Below are 21,284 nucleotides of genomic sequence, written 5' to 3' on the forward strand. Positions count from 1 at the left end.
TGTTGATGTATATCGAATGGGTTGATGAGCATAGTTATTTATTATTTAATGTTTTCTCTTGTCTTGTCTAGCTTGTTAAATATTTATTGTAAATTCTGTTAATAATTTATCCAGTTTCTTTCCTGGATTAACGCATTATAGATTAGCAAAACATTTGCTTCTCCATAGAGGCCCCTGTTTTTGTGGCTGTCAAGGTCTCAGGTGAAAATAGAAACTGACGTCAAATGATTTGGTCTCCTTTGGGGAAAAATGCAAAAACCTTGGAGTCTTCACAGCAGTTAGTGCAAATGCTAGTTTTAGGTTTACAACACCTAAAACGTATTAGTACGTCCAGCAATCACAGCGCTACTTCTACGCTCAATAGCATGCAAATGAATAATTAGCTGTCTAAATGCCCATGTTTTGATGGTCTTAGTTTTTTTTTTTTTTCTTGTTTAATCTTCGCCTCAGTGATGCTTCAGACTAGCTGTCTGCATGATCTGGAGTGAGAGTGGAATTGGGATGTGTACTGCAGCATAAATGCATTTTTGACAGAGGCGTAAGACCTGACTCATCTGCTCCTTAGCCCTCTCTCCAAGCAGGAAGAGAGAATGTAATCCTCAGCCTCAATTTCCACACTACACAAACCTGGATTTAATACACTGGTGTTGAAGCAGGCAGAAGTTTTCAGCAGTTAGCTGCTGTCATCAAGAAGTATTGGTTACCAATATAAACAAACATTTTTAGTTTGCTTCCTTTTTGGTTCCTCTTTCTTATTAACTGATTTTCAGAATCTATGTATGTATGTGTCGTTGCTGAAGTCATCTAAAATCCTATTTAAAGTTCATTACACCCTCCGTTTAGTCTAAATGCACCAGTGTCGCATGACATTGCCCCCAACAAAACTTATTTTTTTTATTACAGTCACAAAGATCATAACATTCAGATTGTTCTGTGAAATAGTTTCCACTAGAATAGAAACTGCTAGACAAGTTTTTAAGCAGCAGTGAAGAATCTAGCCATATAGAATTTAGTTTGAGACCATTTTCATTACAAAGAAATGGCAAGAAACAAATTGAATTAAACATGAAATAGAAAGACTTAAATCGTGTTTTCTTGTAAAACATGCTCTCAATAATCTTACAACTTCGAAAAATCATTTTTTAATGTATTGGTAGAACATGGTGCTAGCAATGTGAAATTAATCAACATATTTTCATTTACATTTATGCATTTGGCAGATGCTTTTATCCATATTGACTTGCATTGCATTCAAGGTATACATTTTATCAGTTCATGCCTTCTTTGGGAATCAAACCAATGACCTCTACTATTTGAGCTACAGGAATTCCCATGTATACCTTAAATGCTGTTACTTATCTTCGGTCAAATGAATTCATTAATGCAAATGTCGCAGATACTGTAGTTGTCCAGACGAAAAGCTTTTGGTTTTGTAGTCAAAAGCTGAGTGTAATCCAGTAGCACAAATGTGCTTTTGAGACACTGAGTGTTAATATGCGGTGAAACCTTCAGCTCAGTGGGAGACAGCAAGAGTCAAGCGGCTCTATGGCTTTGCTGAGTAATGTGGCGGATGTTGTCATGACAATAGGCTCTGCTGACCAGGCTACTCTCTGGTCTGGCTGGCAAACCATCATCCTGTTCAGGACACATACACATTCATTTTGACGCCCAGACACTAGATGCATAAACACACACTCATGCATGCTTTTGTCCGCATGGCTCATTCACCACATCTAGATGTGCTTTCTTTGTCTCTTAACATGTGATGAGTGTGAGTGAACTGAATGCACATACCATGACTTCTTTGAATACCTGCTTTGAATATAGAGAGTTATTCAAATAGGCAAACCAGAGGCAAACCAGTGCATTTGAATGATTCCTGTGAATGAGTGTACAATGAACTTAACATTTGTTTTTGTACTGTCAGTTTTGGCATTGGGCCTGGATTAACTAAGTTTTCTCACCCAGGAAATTTTCAGGATCTTGTGTCAAAATCCCCACACGCTTTACTGTTGTACAGCCAGTATTAATGGATTAGCTGTGCTAATAGCTCCTAATCGATGAAATACAAAAGAGTGTAAGCCTTTTTGTAAATGTATTTTTTTCTAACAAAGATTTTAGCCTGGACATGGACAGACATGGCTAAAATTGTTACCTTTTCTGTCAGACATCTGTAGAAATATTAGTTAAAGAGTGCAGACAGTCAAAAAATATCATATAGAATAATGCAATATAGTTGTTCTACTGCTGGTCAAAAGTTTTGGGTCAGCAAGATTTGAAAGAAATGAATATTTTTATTAAGCAAGGATGCATTAAATTGGTTAAGTGACAGTAAAGACATTTTATAATATTACGAAAGATTTCTATTTAAATGAATGCTGTTCTTTTGAACTTTCAATAAATCCTGAAAAAATTGTAACACTGTTTCCAAAAAAAATATTAAGCAGCACAACTGTTTTCAGCATTGATAATAAGAAATGTTTCTTGAGAAAAGTTAGTAGAATTAGAATGATTTCTATAGGATCATGTGACACTGAATACTGGAGTAATACATTTACATTCTAAAACGTATTCAAACAGGAAACAGTTATTTTAAGTTGTAATATATTCTTCTCTGTGACCTTTTGGTCTTATTCCGAAAGACTTTATCTCTAAGCTACTGTCGCTGACCCACAGGTCTTTTCTTCCTCACTAATCCTGACTTTCATAGAAACTCATTAAGTATCGTATGCTGCTATATAAGAAGGGCTGTGTTCTGTGTTTACTTGAATTACTAATTTTGTGTTTCTTTCTCACTCTTTTTCTTCCAGGATTAAGTGGGCAGCCCTTAGATATTGATAAAAGAAAAGAAGCATTTGGACAGAACTTTATACCTCCGAAAAAGCCAAAAACCTTTCTTCAGTTAGTATGGGAAGCATTACAAGACGTAACATTGATTATTTTGGAAGTGGCAGCAATAGTTTCTTTAGGCCTTTCTTTTTATAAACCTCCGGATTCAGAAAGTAAAAGTAAGTAACCTATTTATTTATTTCTGCTTTATTTATAGCTTATCATCTCAATTTCAGGCTGTTCTGAGCTGAGTTTATTGTGTGTGTGTGTGTGTGTGTGTGCAGATTGCGGGAATGCAGCGGCTGGAGTAGAGGATGAAGGAGAATCTGAGGCTGGATGGATAGAAGGAGCAGCGATCCTCCTGTCTGTTATTTGCGTGGTGCTCGTAACAGCATTTAATGACTGGAGCAAGGAGAAACAGTTTCGTGGCTTACAGAGCCGCATAGAACAAGAGCAAAAGTTTACGGTGGTTCGGGGAGGGCAAGTCATTCCGATCCCTGTGGCCGAGATTGTCGTCGGGGACATTGCACAAATTAAATATGGTAAGCTGACATTAATTTGCTGGAGATCTCTCATTTCCTTTTTAGTGGGAAGTCAAAAGTGCCAGTATAGCATTTAAAAAATGTGACTCTACCAGTCAACATTCCTTTTGGTGTGGAGTGATTATTACCTTTTCCTGTATAGTTGAAATAAGTTAAAAAAAAAAAAAAAAAACTGCTGACAGAAATGAACATTATGATGATGAGATGCCTTCTTTGTCAGGTGACCTCCTGCCTGCTGATGGCGTTCTCATCCAGGGCAATGACCTCAAAATAGATGAGAGCTCCTTAACCGGAGAGTCTGACCATGTGAAGAAATCGTTGGAGAAAGATCCTTTGCTGCTGTCAGGTGGGACATGAAGATACAATCCACAGCGACTTCAACAGATCATTAGTGTTAATGCAAAACAAACTTTTTTTCTTTCTTTTTTTAGCATTTAGCATTAGAATTTTTATTATTTTCTGTTGAGTCCTGTCTCTGCTCTATCCAAAACTCAAGTCAAACCAAAAATTAATGACCAGCTTGGGAGTTCAGATGTTGGCTATGTAGGACCTGCTCCCTCTCAGCAGGGCTATTGCACATCTTCAGCTAATCCCATTTTATGAAAGCTAGCTGATCCTCTGATAGAATGACATTGCTGTGTGCCATCCCAGAGGAGATGAAGGGGGATTTGTGAGCCTGAGTGGGCACTCCTCCAGCAGAGCTTGCGTTAGCATGCTGAGTCTACCCTAGCAGAAACCGCTCCCTGACATTTTTTTTTTTTTATAGACCCCCTCCTCAAGCCTAAATAATTGCAGAGGGCTGCATTCAAAGCCAAACTGGGGGGCAGAAAAATGGCCAGTCATTTCCGTTTTTTTTAAAGCACAATGAGAAAATGCCATCGACTAGTGCTCATAGAGCCTAATAAAAAATCAGAAAGGGTTTTTATTCTGTTTTAGAGTGCTAAAAATTGTTACCTTCTCACCAAATGAGAGTAGTGTTGTCAAAAGTACTGATGAAGAGCGTCATTGATGTCTATTTACAACATGTTTTTGAAGCATTGATCATTGTAGCCAATCACAGACATATCTGATGAGCGTGTGAACACAACAGCCAATCATGTTTATGAATCCGCTCAACAGCGCTCAAAGTATCACATTTTTAAAAATTCAGTGCCAACCTGGTACCGAAGTTGGTACACTAAATGAGACTGAGCCCAAAATTTTTAAAAGCAAGTTCTGTGTGGACTAAACTCTGAATAACTAGTTATCATAAAGCTGTGTGTCATCTGATGGTTTGTCACATTTTTAGTCTTTCACATATTTGTGTTCTGGACCATTACCAGAACACAAAAATGAACCGCATGGCCCTCTGACCCTTATTCACCTCATCCTCCTCTGTGCAGGTACTCATGTCATGGAGGGTTCTGGAAAAATGGTGGTCACTGCTGTCGGAGTCAATTCCCAAACTGGAATCATCTTCACATTATTGGGGGCGGGAGAAGATGACGAGGATGAGGAGGAGGAGAAGAAGAAAAAAGAAAAAGAGAAAAAGAAAGAGAAGAAAAGTAAGTTGTCTGTATTATTTGGTGTCTTTTTAAGGCTCCGATATACTCGTTCTTCGTTTAGGGGTAAAGCGAAGTTCAAAATGTGTGACCAGCGATAAACTGTTAGTGAACATCCGACGCCTACCCATGCTCCTGAGAGCGACGTTTAGATGAATATGTAAATTTTCTGAGCGCTTTCCTCTCAATAACAAAATAAACACACAACAAAATTAAGAAAACAACAAGCATTTTTTTAATTAAACATAAGAAAAGCATCTGATCATAGCAATGTGGACGTTTGCATGAGCTTTACAATTTGGCACTCTAGTAGTCACGTCATGTTTATTTATATAGCACTTTATACAATAGATTGCTCAAAATCAAGCAGCTTTACCGTATTAAACATGAAAAACGGTGTCAGTGTCTTATTTCTTCAGAAGTACAACTTCATTTTATACTATAAAGCTGCTCTCCAGTGTGTTCATGTTTTCAGTCGCTGTGGTATATGTGGTAATGGTATGTTTATACTTCTCATCCAACCACAAATAAAATTCACTCTATCCGGGTGGTGCAATTTATCTGGATAGGTTTTTTTGTTTGTTTGTTTTTCTTTTTGAATGATGACAAGCCGGAATGAAAACAAGTCGAAACTAAATAGGAGTAACAAGGCTATTTTTAAAATGTAAGGAGTAGAAAGTACAGATAATTGCGTGAAGATGTAAGGAGTAGAAGTAAAAAGTCGGCTGAAAAATAATTACTCCAGTAAAGTATAGATACCCAAAATTTCTACTTAAGGTAACGAAGTATTTGTACTTCATTACTTGACACCTCTGTACGTAATAGCCGCGGACCAATGGTAGTACAAAGGTGTTTACCAGCCGTAGGATGCTGTTTCAAACTCCCAAAACGAACTTCGTTTTGGCCTGATTTTGTTCGAAATGACGTCCCATCAGTTCGTTCTTCGATTTCGCTTGAAGTATATCGGGGCCTTTAGTCTGCCTCAGAAACTAAAATAGACCAACCAGTGGCCTTTTCAGTCTGTAGCTACTGTGGCTGCAGAGAGATGAATTGAATAGGCTGTGTGCCTGTGTGTGTGTGTTCCTGCGTTCATGAAAATGTGCTTTTGTCTATCTCAGAAGAGATTTTTTTTTTGTTGTTTTTTTTTCTTTTTTTTTTTAATTTAGCAGTTTTTTTCTCTCTGGTATAAAATGTCTGAAGCAGTGACTCATAGAAAAGTGTAACGATTTCTTGTGCACTCCATTAACTAGCTGCCATTTAATGCATTCCCGCAGCCCGTGACTTGCGTGTTGGGGCTCCAAATGAGTGCCTGCAGATACATGAATATTTCAGTACTTTCAGAGGTTGGGGCCCCAAGTTGCTGTTCAGTGACGTTGCACCTCTTTGCAATTTTGTGCGTTTTTGGTCTAGCCACTGCAGTGGATTTGCAAGCCTCATGAGGTCGTGGCACACATCTGTTCGTAAATATTCGCCTTTTCTCATCCTGTTAAATCAAAGAGAAGATTTGCATAATTGGAAATATGTTTAAATGTGCTGCAGAACCGTCGCTTGCATAATGGTGAATAATGAATAAATTAGTGAGTGTTTGTTATGTGGCTTCTCTTTCTCTGTCTATACAGATAAAAAGCAGGATGGCTCTGTGGAGAACAGAAAGAAAGGTGAGGAACCCTATTGACTTAATGACATAATGAACACCATATTGGCTTAGCAGGCCACCTTCTTACATGCTGCAGCCTGCATTAAAACCATCGCCTTAACCCATTAGTGCTATTGGATCTTCATTAAAGCTTATCCACACTAGGGAGGTGCAAAGAAGTGTGTGTGTGTAGTGTTGAGAGGTTAGGTTGGTTTTGTGAGTGTTTTGGAGCCCGTTCAAAAGTTTGGGTCAGTAAGATTTTGAAATGAATGAATAATTCTATTCAGCAAGAACGCATTAGTGAAATTTTTACATGTTTTAAAAGAGTTCTGGAGTTCAAATAAGTGCTGTTCTTTTTAACTTTTTATTGAAAGAATCACTGTTTTCACAAAATATTAAGCAGCACAACTGATTTCAACATTTATAAGAAATGTTTCTTGAGCACCAGAACAGCGTATTAGAATGATTTCTGAAGGATCATGTGACATTGAAGCTGCTGAAAACTCAGCTTTGCCATCACAGGAATAAATCACATTTTAAAAATATATTAAAATAGAAAACAGTTATTTTAAATTGTAATAATATTTCACAATATTACTGTTTTACTGTATTTTTAATGAAATATATGTACCCTTGTTGCGCACAAGAGACTTCTTTTAAAAACAATTTTACCGACCTTAAACTTTTGAATAGGAGTGTGCAGATATGTGCATCTGTCTTGAGCCCACATTCAGGCCACCCTGTGTTCAGAAACAAACTCTTGTTGTAGCCTTTACTCTAAAAGTAGAGCACGCTGGTGTTTATTGAAGTCCTGGCTACAGATCGCCCTGCCAGAAATGAGTTTTAATCCACCAGACTAGCGTTACAGCTTTGTTAGTAGGGCGCAGCAACACAGCACAGTAGAATAGCAGTTCCATGTCGCCCCTTAACCCCCGCTAATTCAGACGCAGTCGCATTACCTCACATCACACACCTGTTAAATCCTGCACACAAGCCGACTACGTCACGCTTCAGCAGCATTGGATGAAGATACCCTGTTGAGTGCTTGTCTGTATGATTGCACGCATGCTGAGATCTTTGTTTGTGTGATTTCAACTCACTGGCAGGCTGTACTTTCAGCACACAGAGCAATGGCCTTGAGATCAGGCTAAGTGTGTGCGTGTCATCTTTTATAGCTGATAGTGATAAGTGATGGGCTGGACATCTGAGTGTGGCACTGAGGTTTTATGTCTCCTAGGTTACTTGGTCACATGGGTTTGCATGTGGCTTTTAAATGCGAGGACGATCTTGAGCTCTGTTTTTGAAGACTGTAATAAAATTATCCTTTATTTATAATCACTATTATAATTAATCTTCTCAATTATATTCGTCACATGGAGGAACCACAATTTAATTAGAAAATGCTTCCTGTGGTCCGAGCAGTGATATACTTGAATTCCTGTGCCCACTGCATATTCACTGTTTTCTCTCTTTTTCTTTGTAGCTAAAGCCCAGGATGGTGCTGCAATGGAGATGCAGCCTCTAAACAGTGATGAAGGGGCTGATGGTGAGGAGAAGAAAAAATCCAACTTGCCAAAGAAAGAGAAATCGGTCTTGCAAGGAAAGCTGACCAAATTAGCGGTCCAAATCGGAAAAGCAGGTAAGCATGCTTTCTTTGAGGGCATCTAGATGCTAGCGTTTAGTGGGTAGATGCTTTTAAAATCTGCAGTCTTTCTCTTCTGGGAAAACTAGCTAAATATATTGGCAACTCATCCTGCATTTCACAGATTTTTGTCAAATCAAATGCTTTTAAGAATGGAAAAAATCCCACCCCCTCAAGGCCCATTCACACCAAGAATATAAAGCTATATTTGTGTCCACACCAACAAACGATAACGGTGTGTTTATTTTAAGTTCATGCGCTGTGGTTTCAAAGTGTGTACAACATGTTTTTAATGTGCTTGTTGCATTTACACGGCTTTAACCAGCAAATGTACTCCGCATGCTATGTTTCGAGTGAATAGCTAGTGTAATCTATCTAATCTAACAGAATTTAACTGATGTCAATATAGTGGAATAAAAACAATGCCTAGTCTTTTTCACTGCAACTTCAAAGGCAGCAAGACAATGTTGTTGAAACTAGCACTGGATACCTGAGGTGATTTACACTGTTTGCTAGCCTGGCATAATGATCTCATCGTTAATACTTCTCACTGTTTATTCCGAGGGTGTGACCGTTTGTTTTCCATATATCCATTTTCTTTAAAGTATCCTTGAAAAGGGGGTTTGACTTGTCAAACAGTGGTGGTTTAGTTCACCCAAAAATGAAAATAATGTAATTTATTACTCACCCTCATGTCGTTCTACACCCGTAAGGCCTTCATTCATCTACTGAACTCAAATTAAGATATTTTTGATGAAATGCAGTGGCTCAGTGAGGCAACTATTGAGAGCAAAGCCACCAAACCTCTCAAGATCCATAAATGTACTAAAAATATATTTAAAACAGTTCATGTGAGTTCAGTGGTTCAACCTTAATATTATAAAGCGATGAGAATACTGTTTGTGCGCCAAAAAAACAAAATAACGAATTTTTTCAACAATATCTCGTGATGGCCGATTTCAACAGTTTTTTTACGAATCTTTTGTTTCGAGTCAGTGATTCGGATCTCCTATCAAACGGCTAAACTGCTGAAATAATGTGACTTTGGCACTCCAAATCACTGATTCGATTCGTAAAGCTCCAAAGCAGTGCTTTGAAATCGGCCATCAGTAGATCTTGTTGAAAAGTCATTATTTTGTTTTTTTGGCGCACAAAAAGTATTCTTGTCGCTTTATTATAATAAGGTAGAACCACTGAACTCGCATGAACTGTTTTAAATATGTTTTTAGTACCTTTAGTTTTATGGACCTTGAGAGGTCCGGTGGCTTTACTCTCAATAGAGGCCTCATTGAGCCATCAGATTTCATCAAAAATATCTTAATTTGTGTTCCGAAGATGAATGAAGGTCTTACGGGTGTAGAACGACAGTTAATGACATGAGTAGTTAATGACAGAATTTTCATTTTTGGGTGAACTAACCCTTTAGCTTCTCCGCAATGTCGGCTGACATTTTAAATGCGCAAGCCCTTAAATTAGAATTAATTCTGATTGGCTGTCAGTGTTTTATCGGTCAACAGCTGGGAAAAAAAGTGATCTTAAAGTGATCCTAACGATATCGTTTCTCTATATCATTATACCTGTGGTGTGGACAGGGCTATTCTTTTATATTTAGAATGATTTTTAGAACCATATCTTTATGGTTATCTTTATAGTTATTGTTCTTGGTGTGAACGGGCCTTAAAACCTTCCTCAACTGACTAGCAATAGTTTCATGGCTGTGACATAACTAAAGCCTGTTGGCTATTTAAAAATGGATGTCTCAACAAACTTCTGGTTTCAATTGGACATATGTCAACACACAACAGAAAACTGCATTTGTCAAGCGACTTTGTGAGGTCTCGAAGCCTAACAGTCAATCTCACAGTGGTAATGGTTTTTGCTGGGACGTCAGATATGTGCAGCATGGGGTTTAGAGGTGTTAATGTATGTGTCTCTGTGCAGGTCTGGTGATGTCAGCCATCACAGTGATCATCTTGGTGGTGCTTTTCGTAGTGGACACTTTCTGGGTCCAGGGACTTCCTTGGGAAAAAGAATGCACGCCCATCTACATCCAGTTTTTTGTTAAGTTCTTTATCATCGGTGTGACTGTGCTGGTGGTGGCCGTCCCTGAGGGTCTTCCGCTGGCTGTAACCATCTCACTGGCTTACTCTGTCAAAGTATGACCCTACATCTTCTGTTTAAATGTTCATGGTTTTCATGACGTGTCTTTATTGGCCATCTTAGAGGTGTGACGTTAGCCATTTGTTCTGACAATGTACAGTATATGCTGATCTAATAATCATGATTTGCCATCTCTTTTCACATATCGCTTTGCATTTATTACCCACCCCTTGTTGCTGTTACAGTAATATTACTTCCCTGGATTTCTGCCATTTAATTGGGGATTAGTGGACTTTCCTGTTTAATCTTGCGCTCAATCTGTTTATTGTTTATCAATCTGTTTATCACCTCCCCCACCCCTACCAACCCAATTTTTTCATTGTTTTACTTTGATGCTGTATTTCAGAAAATGATGAAAGACAATAATTTGGTGAGGCATCTTGATGCCTGTGAAACCATGGGCAATGCCACAGCCATCTGTTCGGATAAGACAGGGACTCTGACTATGAACCGGATGAAAGTTGTTCAGGTCAGTATCGCTGACAAGCACTACAAGAAAGTCCCTGAGCCTGATGTCATTCCTGCCAGCATTATGGACCTGCTCACAGTGGGCATCAGTGTAAACTGCGCTTACACCACCAAAATCATGGTGAGTCCCTAAACAAACAATGCCCATAAAATTATTATTATTATTTTTTTTTTTTCAGTTGTTATTTTCATTAAATTAGATTTTTTGATTGAGCATTTTTATCTACACATTGTCAGTCAATAATGACTCGATTTAAACCTAAAATGACAAAAATGACAAAAAACATAGTAAAATGATTAAACTTAAAGTTGAAAATATAAAAATAAAAGCTAATTTGAAATAATAATAATAATGATAATAATAATAGCATATAAATAATACTAAACAGATTATTTTATAAGCTTTAAGTACCCCTTAGGAATGACTGAAATTAAGTTAACAGTATATCATAATGCAGTATTTACTAATATTGATTTGCGCAGTTTCAATTAAAAACCTTTTGAAAGATGTTTTAAAGCATATTACAGTTTTTACGATTTTTAACTAGTTTATCTTTTCGTCCAGCCCCCTGAGAAGGAGGGAGGCCTGAATCGTCAGGTGGGCAACAAAACTGAATGTGCCTTGCTGGGCTTTACCATGGACTTGAAAAAAGACTATCAAGCAATCCGCAACGAAATCCCTGAAGAGAAGCTTTACAAAGTCTACACCTTTAACTCCGTCAGGAAATCCATGAGCACCGTGCTAAAGAATGCTGACGGAAGCTTCCGGATGTTCAGCAAAGGAGCCTCCGAGATTCTGCTGAAGAAGTATGCCATGCTCAATCATAAATGCTTGGTTTGGTCATTGTTAATGGCTTGGCACCAGTTCACTTCTTTGCATCTTATAGGATGAGTAAAACATTGTAGTATTCTAGAGCTTTTCTTAAAGAGTGTGTGAGAGGTGTGTCTGCAAACTTGATTGGCAGATCAAAAGCTTCACCTCCCCCTCCAAAGCCCCTAGGCTGTGTTACTGATAGATTTCCCCAGAGAAATTACTTGGATAGCTTAGTTGCTATGTGCTGTTGTGTATCTGCAATATCTTACCTGCTTTCTCCTCACCCAGGTGTTTTAAAATCCTGACAGCGACGGGTGAGGCAAAGGTTTTCCGGCCCAGAGACCGAGATGACATGGTGAAGAGAGTGATCGAGCCTATGGCCTCTGAGGGCCTGAGAACCATCTGCCTGGCTTACAGGGACTTCCCTGTTTCTGAAGGAGAACCAGACTGGGATAATGAGAACGAAATCCTCAGCAGGCTCACCTGTGTGTGTATCGTTGGCATTGAAGACCCAGTCAGACCAGAGGTACAAGCCTTAGCCATTTGTAACAAGTTTTCCTTGTTTACTTCAGCACATGACTTACATTTTATGGTTATATCCTTATGTGTAAATTTTAGAAAGTCACACAAGTATTTCCATTTTGCATAAAGGCTTGTCCTGACAGGAAGCAAGTTGGCACCAGCATGTGTATGCGCGACAAACAGACGGAGCACGATATAATAGGGGCACAATAATTCTAACTAAAATATAATTTTTTCTAAAATATTTCTTGTTTACATTAAAGACATTAAATTTAAGGCTAAAATTCTACATGTAACATGAGTAATTGTATTTTTTTTAATGAGAGCAGTAACAGAAAAAGGAATATTGTGATGGCATATAGATGTCCCTAGCATATAGATATATTTATTTCATACCAAGTATACTTCAAATTAATTAACACATTTATTGACATCACTTAAGACTTACTGATAAAAAATTATAATTAAACTTTATTTGGAGCATTTCTTTATTGCACAATGTAAATTTTTTAATATTATGCCTAAAAAGTGTTTTAATATCACTATTAATAAGGATTGTATGATCATTGTATAATATCAGTCTTTAAATGCAAGATATTTAAAGTGTTTTAGGTACACTTTAAATATACTTGCAATAGTTCCACTTTAGCACAATCAAATATACTTCAGTATATCTTTAGTTGGACCTCCGCACTACTTCCGCACAATTAAAGTGCATTAAGTACAAAATTAGTTGTTCCATTTTACCAGTTTAGTATACCAAATGTACAATTACACTGGAACACATCCAGATTCCTGTTTTGTTCACTAGTAAAGACATACCCAACTCGGTCGACTATGTTTAGTGAATACTCACCAGGATGTGCATTTTTGATGTTTTTGACCATTCAAGGGCAATAATCCGTGAAAGAGACCTGAAGCTGTGATCGCGCCTGTCTATGTGTGTTTCTTTGTTGCTTTCTTTAGAGTCATGCACTGCGCAGATATATTTTACTCCCTGCAGATAGTGGAAACAGATCTCTGCACAGATGTCTTGACTCCTGCTGTCATACATCGAAGCAAATTAAGAAATACGGATTTTTTTAGAATCCTGTCATTCTTAAAGTACCGTTACTAATAAAATTTAATATCGTACCGCTTTTAATAGCAGGGTATCACGATACCTTTCTACTACCGGTATATCGTGCAAAACTAGTCAGATAATAATCGGTCATGCTCACTTATTTTTTTCCTGCTCAGGTCCCTGATGCCATTAAAAAGTGCCAGCGTGCTGGAATCACAGTGCGTATGGTCACCGGGGACAACCTTAACACTGCCCGCGCTATAGCAACTAAATGTGGCATCCTGCAGGTAGGAGATGACTTCCTCTGCATTGAGGGCAAAGAGTTCAACCGCCGGATCCGTAATGAAAAGGGAGAGGTGAGAGGCACAGTCACACAGCAGGACTTTTCACACAAACACAGAAGCTCACAAGCTCATAATATGATTCTGGGTTTTTTTTTTTTTTTCAGATTGAACAAGAGCGGATTGACAAAATATGGCCTAAACTCCGGGTGCTGGCGAGATCTTCGCCGACCGACAAGCATACACTAGTCAAAGGTGCTCAGAGACTCGCTCCTACAGTATGAGCGATTAATTCTGTTTAAAAAGTGTAATTCTGCTGTGTAATGTTGTGTAGTTTGTCTTGACAAATGTCTTTTCCTTCAGGTATAATTGACAGCACTGTTGTGGAACAGAGGCAGGTTGTGGCTGTAACAGGAGATGGCACCAATGATGGCCCTGCCTTAAAAAAGGCCGATGTTGGGTTTGCCATGGTATGTGGGTCTACCTGACAGGGCTACAGAAAGAAAAGAAAAAAAAATTCTATAAGGAGTCTGTGCACTATATCATGATTTTGAATGGCTTTTATATAGTGTGCTTGTTATTCTCAGGGCATTGCCGGCACAGACGTGGCTAAAGAAGCCTCCGATATCATCCTCACTGACGACAACTTCAGCAGCATTGTCAAGGCAGTCATGTGGGGGCGGAATGTGTACGACAGCATTTCAAAATTCCTCCAGTTCCAGCTCACCGTCAATGTGGTGGCTGTGATCGTGGCCTTCACTGGAGCTTGCATCACACAGGTATCACTAAAAAACTCTTCTACCATGAAGCACAATAATGCTGTGGCTGACTGAGCTGTTAAGCTAAATAGTGCAGTTCTGCGTAAAGGATTGCGTCTTAACAGATGCACCGTGGTGGCTGATGGAAGCAGCTGATTGCTACCCATCCTGTGTGAAGTGATTGGAAATTGTTAGTCTGAGGCATGAAGACTTGCAGGCAGTCAGCATGGGATCTGGCACTGCTGTCCACAGGCAAAGCACCAGTCCAAAATGAGCCAGCTCTCCTCTGTTAAATGGAATGATAGTCAGGCTGATTGCAGTTGAGGTCCTGTATTATTGCATAATGAATGGGAGGATCACATTTGCGCTTTGCATTGCTGTCAATAGCCAAGGCTGGATGTGGCCTCCAGCCTCAGGTGTTCTGCTTGTTTCCTATGTAATTTTTCCTGGATATTGTAAATGAGCAGATCCACCAGAATTTCAGCACCTGCCATTCATGTAGTTCTATGCTTTATGTGTTAAATATTTTGTCGAAACTGATTATTTTTCAGCTTGGTATTCTAGTGTTTAAATTAAAGCTGCTGTCCGTAACTTTTTTTGGTTAAAAAAAATGATCCAAAATCAAATTTTCAGCATGTACATAACCAGCCAGTGTTCAAAACTATCTCCTTACCTTACCCCGATTCACAATGGTAAGCTTGTAATGTTTTATAATTTGGGTGATACTGGTGGGTTTCCACGGGAAATTCGAGGAGGTCATCGTTTGTCTCTGCGTCATTGCATCACGTCTATAAACGAGTCCCAGCTAGTAGGTTATATCGCATGTGAGATGGATCATTTACAGCCTCACAGCGCCTGCACAAAATAATCATTTTGATGGCGGATTGTATGGTATGACAAATAAATGTTTGAGATTAGATCTATAGGTAACGTTAATACACACTAAATACACATAGTCACGCAATGCTGATGTTGTTAACATTAACAATTTGAGAAAGTATAACAATAATAATAATTTACACGGTTTGATGTGATCTGAGCTAAACGATCGTTAGATTTATTCACCTTTGGCAGCGCGATATACTGTAATGCATTTTTTCCCTCAGTCAGAACAAAAGTGGCAGACATGATACTTATTTGTTCAGATGACATTTTCCGTTGAAAATTCTTATATTGGTCATACTTCCAAGACTACAATCTGTGATTCCAAAGTACAGTATCCACACCGATGTGGTGATTGACAGCAAACAATAGATTCATCCGCGCTAAAGAGTCACGCCGAGGCACAATGCACGTAAAAATGATAATTCCACAGACAACTGCAATTGCAGGTGACAAACAGAGATGGCGACAAGAGGCAAAACTACAGACTGCAGCTTTAATTATGCAAAATTATACAGATTTCTCCTGAAAAACTGTGCACAAAATACAAAAAAGGCAGTACTCATGCAAATGCAGAACTGAGAGGGTGTTTTTGAATGTTATGAAGGTGGCAGCAGTGAATGAGGTCAGAACCGTCACCTTCTGTTCTCTCTCACTCTCCCAGGACTCTCCTTTGAAAGCTGTACAGATGTTATGGGTAAATCTGATTATGGACACATTTGCCTCTTTGGCCTTGGCCACTGAACCCCCCACTGAATCTCTTCTGCTGAGGAAGCCTTACGGCCGCAATAAACCCCTCATCTCCAGGACAATGATGAAGAACATATTGGGTCATGCGGTCTACCAGCTCACCATCATCTTCACTCTGCTCTTTGCTGGTAAGAACTAACACGTGTTCAGGCAACAGAGTGATTAGAAGTAAGCCAAGCACATTTTAATAGCATAAAGCAAACGTCCATGAAAATGGAGGAGCCTGCAGGTTGTGATATTAAAATAATTTAAATAATTAATAATAGCCAACAATTGTTATTCTGAATTGTTTTGACTGCACCCTGTTTATTGTAACTGCTGTTATATCCTGTATTATGTTATGATGCCATGAAAAGCCATGTCTTTCAAGAGTATTCTTTCTCATACTGCAATGTTTTTACTTTCTGCTCATCTTTCAGGTGAGAAGATATTTGACATTGACAGTGGGCGTAATGCCCCTCTTCACGCTCCCCCCTCTGAGCACTACACCATCGTCTTCAACACCTTTGTGATGATGCAGCTATTTAATGAAATCAATGCACGGAAGATCCATGGGGAGCGAAATGTCTTTGAAGGCATTTTCAATAATTTGATCTTCTGTTCCATCGTCTTTGGGACTTTTGTTATTCAGGTATGTCCACTTTATGAAGGCCCATAATCAAAGCACATTGACTACTTAAACATAAAGAGATATTTTTGAATTAAAAACGCTAGTGTGATCAAAGCATAATGTCATGAACTCGATAAGTGAAGAAAAAAAAAAAACTTTCCCATTCAGATTGTGATCGTGCAGTTTGGAGGAAAGCCATTCAGCTGTGTGGGGCTGAACATTGAACAGTGGCTATGGTGTGTCTTCTTGGGCTTTGGATGTCTACTCTGGGGACAGGTGAGCATCATCCGACTATTCCTCCTTATATTATAGAAATCAGCTTCTTGTAGCCTGTAAGTTGCACCAATCCAAACTCCTCAAAAGTAATAGAGCAGTGCCCCCTAATGGCAGTGAACTAAATTGCCTGACTGAGAGAATTTTGTTTTTTTCCTGCTGCCACTTGATATCTTTCTACGCTCTCATTCAGGTCATTTCCTCGATCCCCACGAGTCGGCTGAAGTTCCTGAAGACTGCTGGTCACGGCACGCAGAAGGAGGAAATCCCAGATGAGGAGTTGGAGGAGCTGGACGACCTGGATGAAATCGACCATGCTGAGCGAGAGCTCCGCAGAGGGCAGATCCTTTGGTTCAGAGGCCTCAACCGCATTCAGACTCAGGTAACCTCTCAAAAACAGCACAACTCCGCAGACCCCACTGTCCAAGCTCAGGAGCCCAAACGCCCGCCTTGCTTAATCAATTTCGATTTTTATTTCCCTTTCTCTGATTATGGTTTGTGTTAGTACACCCTCCAATCGATTCACCACTTATGGTGACCTTATACTGGTGGAAGAGGGTTTATTAATGCAGTTTATCAGTGCAATAAGCCGATCAATGCTAAAGGCAAATGTCAGGTCAGGTTCTTTTAATTCAGTGCCTTTTTTTCCTCTCTCAGCTGCTCTGTCTCTGTCTTCTTTATATGGGTGCCCTTCTTCCTCTATCCCTTCTCTTTTCTCACTTCTTCCTCTGACTCTGTCTTTCTCTCTCCTGTGCGTTCTCTGGGCCTATCACACTCTCTGATTCCTTCCAGATGGATGTAGTGAGTGCGTTCCAGAGCGGAATTTCCTTTCAGGCGGCCGTCAGGCGCCAGCCCTCCAGCACCAGCCAACAGCACGATGTAACCAATGTTTCTAGCCCTACACATGTAGCCTTATCTCCTGCTACTGCCTTCAACACCGCTTCTGCCACTGTCGGGTGTGAGTGCGTGTTTATTAGTGCATGACAATTAACATTTCCTCCTCTCGCCTAACGGTCTTCATTCTTCTCCTAATGTCCTTCCTTCTCTCTCGCTCTCTTGTTCGAAAAGAATTGTATCTCGAAACATCTTCCACATTGCTTCTCAATGTTAACGGCTGTATATCTTAAGTGTTAAGGTTGAGGTATCTGTGTCTGTGTTTGATGGCTTTGGCTGGGTTTCACCAATGAAGAGTCGTTGTCTAATACCGTCTGGTGTGTCTGCAGCCCTGCGCGTGCTCTCCAGGCTCTTAGTATTCTGCGTGTAAATGTTTTGAGTATACGCCCATGGTCACACTGATAACCCGACCAATCACACCAAATTGGTCTTGTGAATGGGTTTGCGGGGCATTTTAAAGGAGTCGTTCTGGTAAGTATTTCGGGTTTCTGTAGGATCGTCTGTTAACAAATGAGATACTGGATGTTGTGCTGTAGTTTAGCCACAAGTGAACTTCCTCTCCTCTCTCTGCTGTTCGTCACCTTTCCTGTGGTGTCAGTTTTTGCTCGTTCACTCATTCTTGGCGTTACTGTCCGTACTCAACACGGTTTCTTCTTTCTCACACTCTCTCATACTGTACTCAGTGCCAGTTTTATCATTCTCTTTCTCTCTCTGTCTGTCTTTTTTATGTAACTTTGTTATTTTACAGGGAAGATCTGGAGACTGGAGGAAAAGCTGGTGGAATCATGTCGTTTCTGTTTGTCTTTCAGCACAATTCTAACCACATCAATATTTCCATCTTTCATCAGGTCCTGGCTGTCCACAAACCCTTTTTCTCTGTTTAGGGCACTTTTGTTTAAAACCGTCTTTTGTTTTAGTCTTGCTAATGAAATGGATATTGGACATTGGGAAACTGAGTTTGAAACGCTACCACACTGACTGCCGCATATTCCTCCTTAGATTCTGTGAAATGTGTCATGGGCTATACTCAAAGGTTTACCTCTGTTGAAACACAAGGTAGCGCTGCTCTGCATGGGTCCAGTCTCTAGACCGTTTGTGAATTTACTTGTGCTGGTTAGCTTAATCTTGCTTGGCTGCTTTAAAGTATTGCGTCTCTACTTCACAACATAATAAGTGATCGATCCCTCCCCACCAATAAAAGCATGCCCAAAAATATTAACCTCATGTGTTGAGCTGTGTCCTCTGGGGTTACCTTGTCCTCTTTCTTCTGTTCTCTTTCTCTCTCTCTCTCATTTGCATTTTGAATAATTGGCTATCTGTGATTTACAACTGAGAAGACGCCTAAGTTTTTTCCAGTTTGGTACATCTGTTACTTCTCAATCCTGAGAAAAGAGGATTTTCTGTCCCTCGGTCAGAGGATAAGCTCACCGTAACACAAGCATCAGGTTTTCAAGAGTTTCGTCCTCTCTCTCTCTAAGTTGCACGACATTTGACCGCTCACACACTCTCTCTCAGACGGTTTTGGTGCGCTAACCTCACTGCTCTCCACTCATCAATTAAAACCAGTCCATTTGACCTTTGGTTTAACTTTTTACTTAAAAAAAAAAAAAAAAAAAAAAAAAAAAAGAAGTGATGTTTGAATTTGTATGCCTGTTGTGTACGTGTGTGCAAATGAGAGGTAGATCTCTGAGAGCGGCAAGGCTGACTTCACGTCCCGTTCTCCCACAGATCCGAGTGGTGAATGCATTCCGCAGCTCGCTGTCGCCCTATGAGGGCCTGGAGAAGCCAGAGTCTCGCAGCTCCATCCACAACTTCATGACCCATCCGGAGTTCCGGATAGAGGACTCAGAACCCCACATCCCCCTCATCGATGACACGGACGCGGAGGACGACGCCCCCACTAAGAGAAACGCCACACCCACGCCTCCTCCCCCACCCTCGCCCAATCAGAACAATAACGCCGTAGACAGCGGCATTCACCTCTTCCTGGATCCCAGCAAGCCAGCCACACCCTCAACTCCCGGGAGCCCCATGCACAGCCTAGAGACGTCCCTTTGATCAGCTCCGCCCCTCGGTACGACACTCAACACCTGCTCGTCTCCGCAGAGACTAAAGCCCGGAGAACTCATTGGATGAGAGGGGCGGAGCCAAGGATCTCTCGGGAGCTTAGCTCTTAGCTTTTGCTTCTCTTTATCTGGATGGTGTTGTACATTTTGTTCTTTTTTGCCCTTTGCTTATTCAAACACTGATTTCTGCATCATTTGGCTGTTAATATTTTGAATTATTTATGTTTTTTGGAAGACACAGGTCTGTTTACAAAGTTTGTAGATACTTTTTTTTTCTTCTGTTTGTTGGTGGAAGAGCTTCCTGATGCAGAGAAATGGGGACAATTGAAATAAGAGAAATATTTCAGATACTGCTGTATTTTCAGGAAAAAAAGGGTGTTTCTATGGAAACCAAACTATTTTTGCCTGCAAGTTTTATTTGTTATATATTTGTAGATACATAGAACCTTCTAGCCAAATAGAAAACACTAAGGCTTGTATAGCAGAGAAGGTATTGAGGTCCATGGGAGGTTTTTTCATTGGACTGGTGACGAGAGAGAGCCGTAGACGAGGATCTCTGTCCATACATCTCCTCTCATACTTACTATTTCACCCCTTAAAGTTGTTAGTTTTGTTTTTGTTTTTCATATTCAATTTTTCAAGTTTCAATATTCCATGTCTCATTCTCATTTGGAAGTTGAATTGTGTGAAATGGCTGAAGTCTTCACACTTTTAACGGTGTGATTTTGAAGTGGAGGCCGCACCAGGTCAGCCTTTAAAGAATGAATGCATCTGTGATTTAACTATTTGAAATGGTCCACAGTCAGTTAAACAATGACATTTAAGTTCCTGCCAATGTATCATAAGTTTGTTTACTCAGGCTGAAAAAAAAAAAAAAAAAAACAAAAAATTGAATTGAAAAGGATGCAATGATTTAAAAAGTAAAGAATTTTAACTTAAGATTGTCTTTTAGGTAGTACATTGTTGTCTCGGTCAAAAGGAAAAATAAAGGAAGGAAAAAGAGTGAATTGTTTTCAAAATTTGTTTCATGTTTTTGTTTTTTGAAAAATAATTTCCTTAAGTGTTTTGGTTTGTTGGTAATATGAAAATGAAAAGTTTGTACTTTTTTTTTTTTTTTTTTTTTTTTTTTTTTCTGTCTCCTTCATATTCCATAAAGATTGCTGTCAGTTAAGAAAATATTGCAATTGTTTGTAGAATATATTTAAGACCTGAAGTACTGGAAACACAAAGGAATCAACATGAAGAATTTTCAAAAAAACATGCGTATAACACTGGTATCACAGCACAGGGTACTTTATTTCAGATTCCCAAGGAACGTTTTGATACAGACCATATAAATAAATTGTATTTTTTATGCGGAAATGAGAACATCTCAACCTGCTGAACCAGACCTACAGGGATTTTACATAAATTATATTCATGGGGGGGCGGGGAGGGGAACTCTTAAAACAAGGGTCGTGATTGGTTCTCCAAGTAATATAATACTCAGGGTGGCTTATAGCATGAAACTTATGGTCAAAATACTAATGTTTTGTGTTTTTGTAATGTTTAGG

General features: G+C 39.4%; 1 protein-coding gene across 5 annotated transcripts in view; it reads left to right on the plus strand.

The window, feature by feature from the left end:
* The window catches only part of atp2b1a (ATPase plasma membrane Ca2+ transporting 1a), a 34,889-nt gene extending 14,151 nt beyond the window's left edge, over positions 1-20,738 (plus strand). Inside the window, exons 3-22 of one of the 5 annotated variants that reach the window (XM_051889845.1) lie at positions 2,811-3,008; positions 3,114-3,371; positions 3,592-3,717; positions 4,754-4,915; positions 6,532-6,570; positions 8,032-8,187; positions 10,132-10,346; positions 10,697-10,939; positions 11,384-11,625; positions 11,921-12,158; positions 13,394-13,573; positions 13,666-13,753; positions 13,862-13,968; positions 14,086-14,277; positions 15,803-16,016; positions 16,308-16,519; positions 16,667-16,774; positions 16,965-17,153; positions 17,564-17,650; positions 19,394-20,738. In XM_051889845.1, coding sequence (XP_051745805.1) covers positions 2,811-3,008; positions 3,114-3,371; positions 3,592-3,717; positions 4,754-4,915; positions 6,532-6,570; positions 8,032-8,187; positions 10,132-10,346; positions 10,697-10,939; positions 11,384-11,625; positions 11,921-12,158; positions 13,394-13,573; positions 13,666-13,753; positions 13,862-13,968; positions 14,086-14,277; positions 15,803-16,016; positions 16,308-16,519; positions 16,667-16,774; positions 16,965-17,153; positions 17,564-17,650; positions 19,394-19,723 — 3,584 coding nt within the window. In that variant the 3' untranslated portion in view covers positions 19,724-20,738. Of the gene's footprint in view, positions 1-2,810; positions 3,009-3,113; positions 3,372-3,591; positions 3,718-4,753; positions 4,916-6,531; positions 6,571-8,031; positions 8,188-10,131; positions 10,347-10,696; positions 10,940-11,383; positions 11,626-11,920; positions 12,159-13,393; positions 13,574-13,665; positions 13,754-13,861; positions 13,969-14,085; positions 14,278-15,802; positions 16,017-16,307; positions 16,520-16,666; positions 16,775-16,964; positions 17,154-17,563; positions 17,728-19,393 lie in introns of all 5 variants that reach the window. The other 4 variants (XM_051889849.1, XM_051889847.1, XM_051889846.1 and 1 more) reach the window with 4 other exon arrangements.
* The last annotated feature ends 546 nt before the right edge of the window (positions 20,739-21,284 follow it).

The sequence above is a fragment of the Ctenopharyngodon idella genome, chromosome 4 (assembly GCF_019924925.1).
Source record: "Ctenopharyngodon idella isolate HZGC_01 chromosome 4, HZGC01, whole genome shotgun sequence".
Classification (NCBI taxonomy): Eukaryota; Metazoa; Chordata; class Actinopteri; order Cypriniformes; family Xenocyprididae; genus Ctenopharyngodon; species Ctenopharyngodon idella.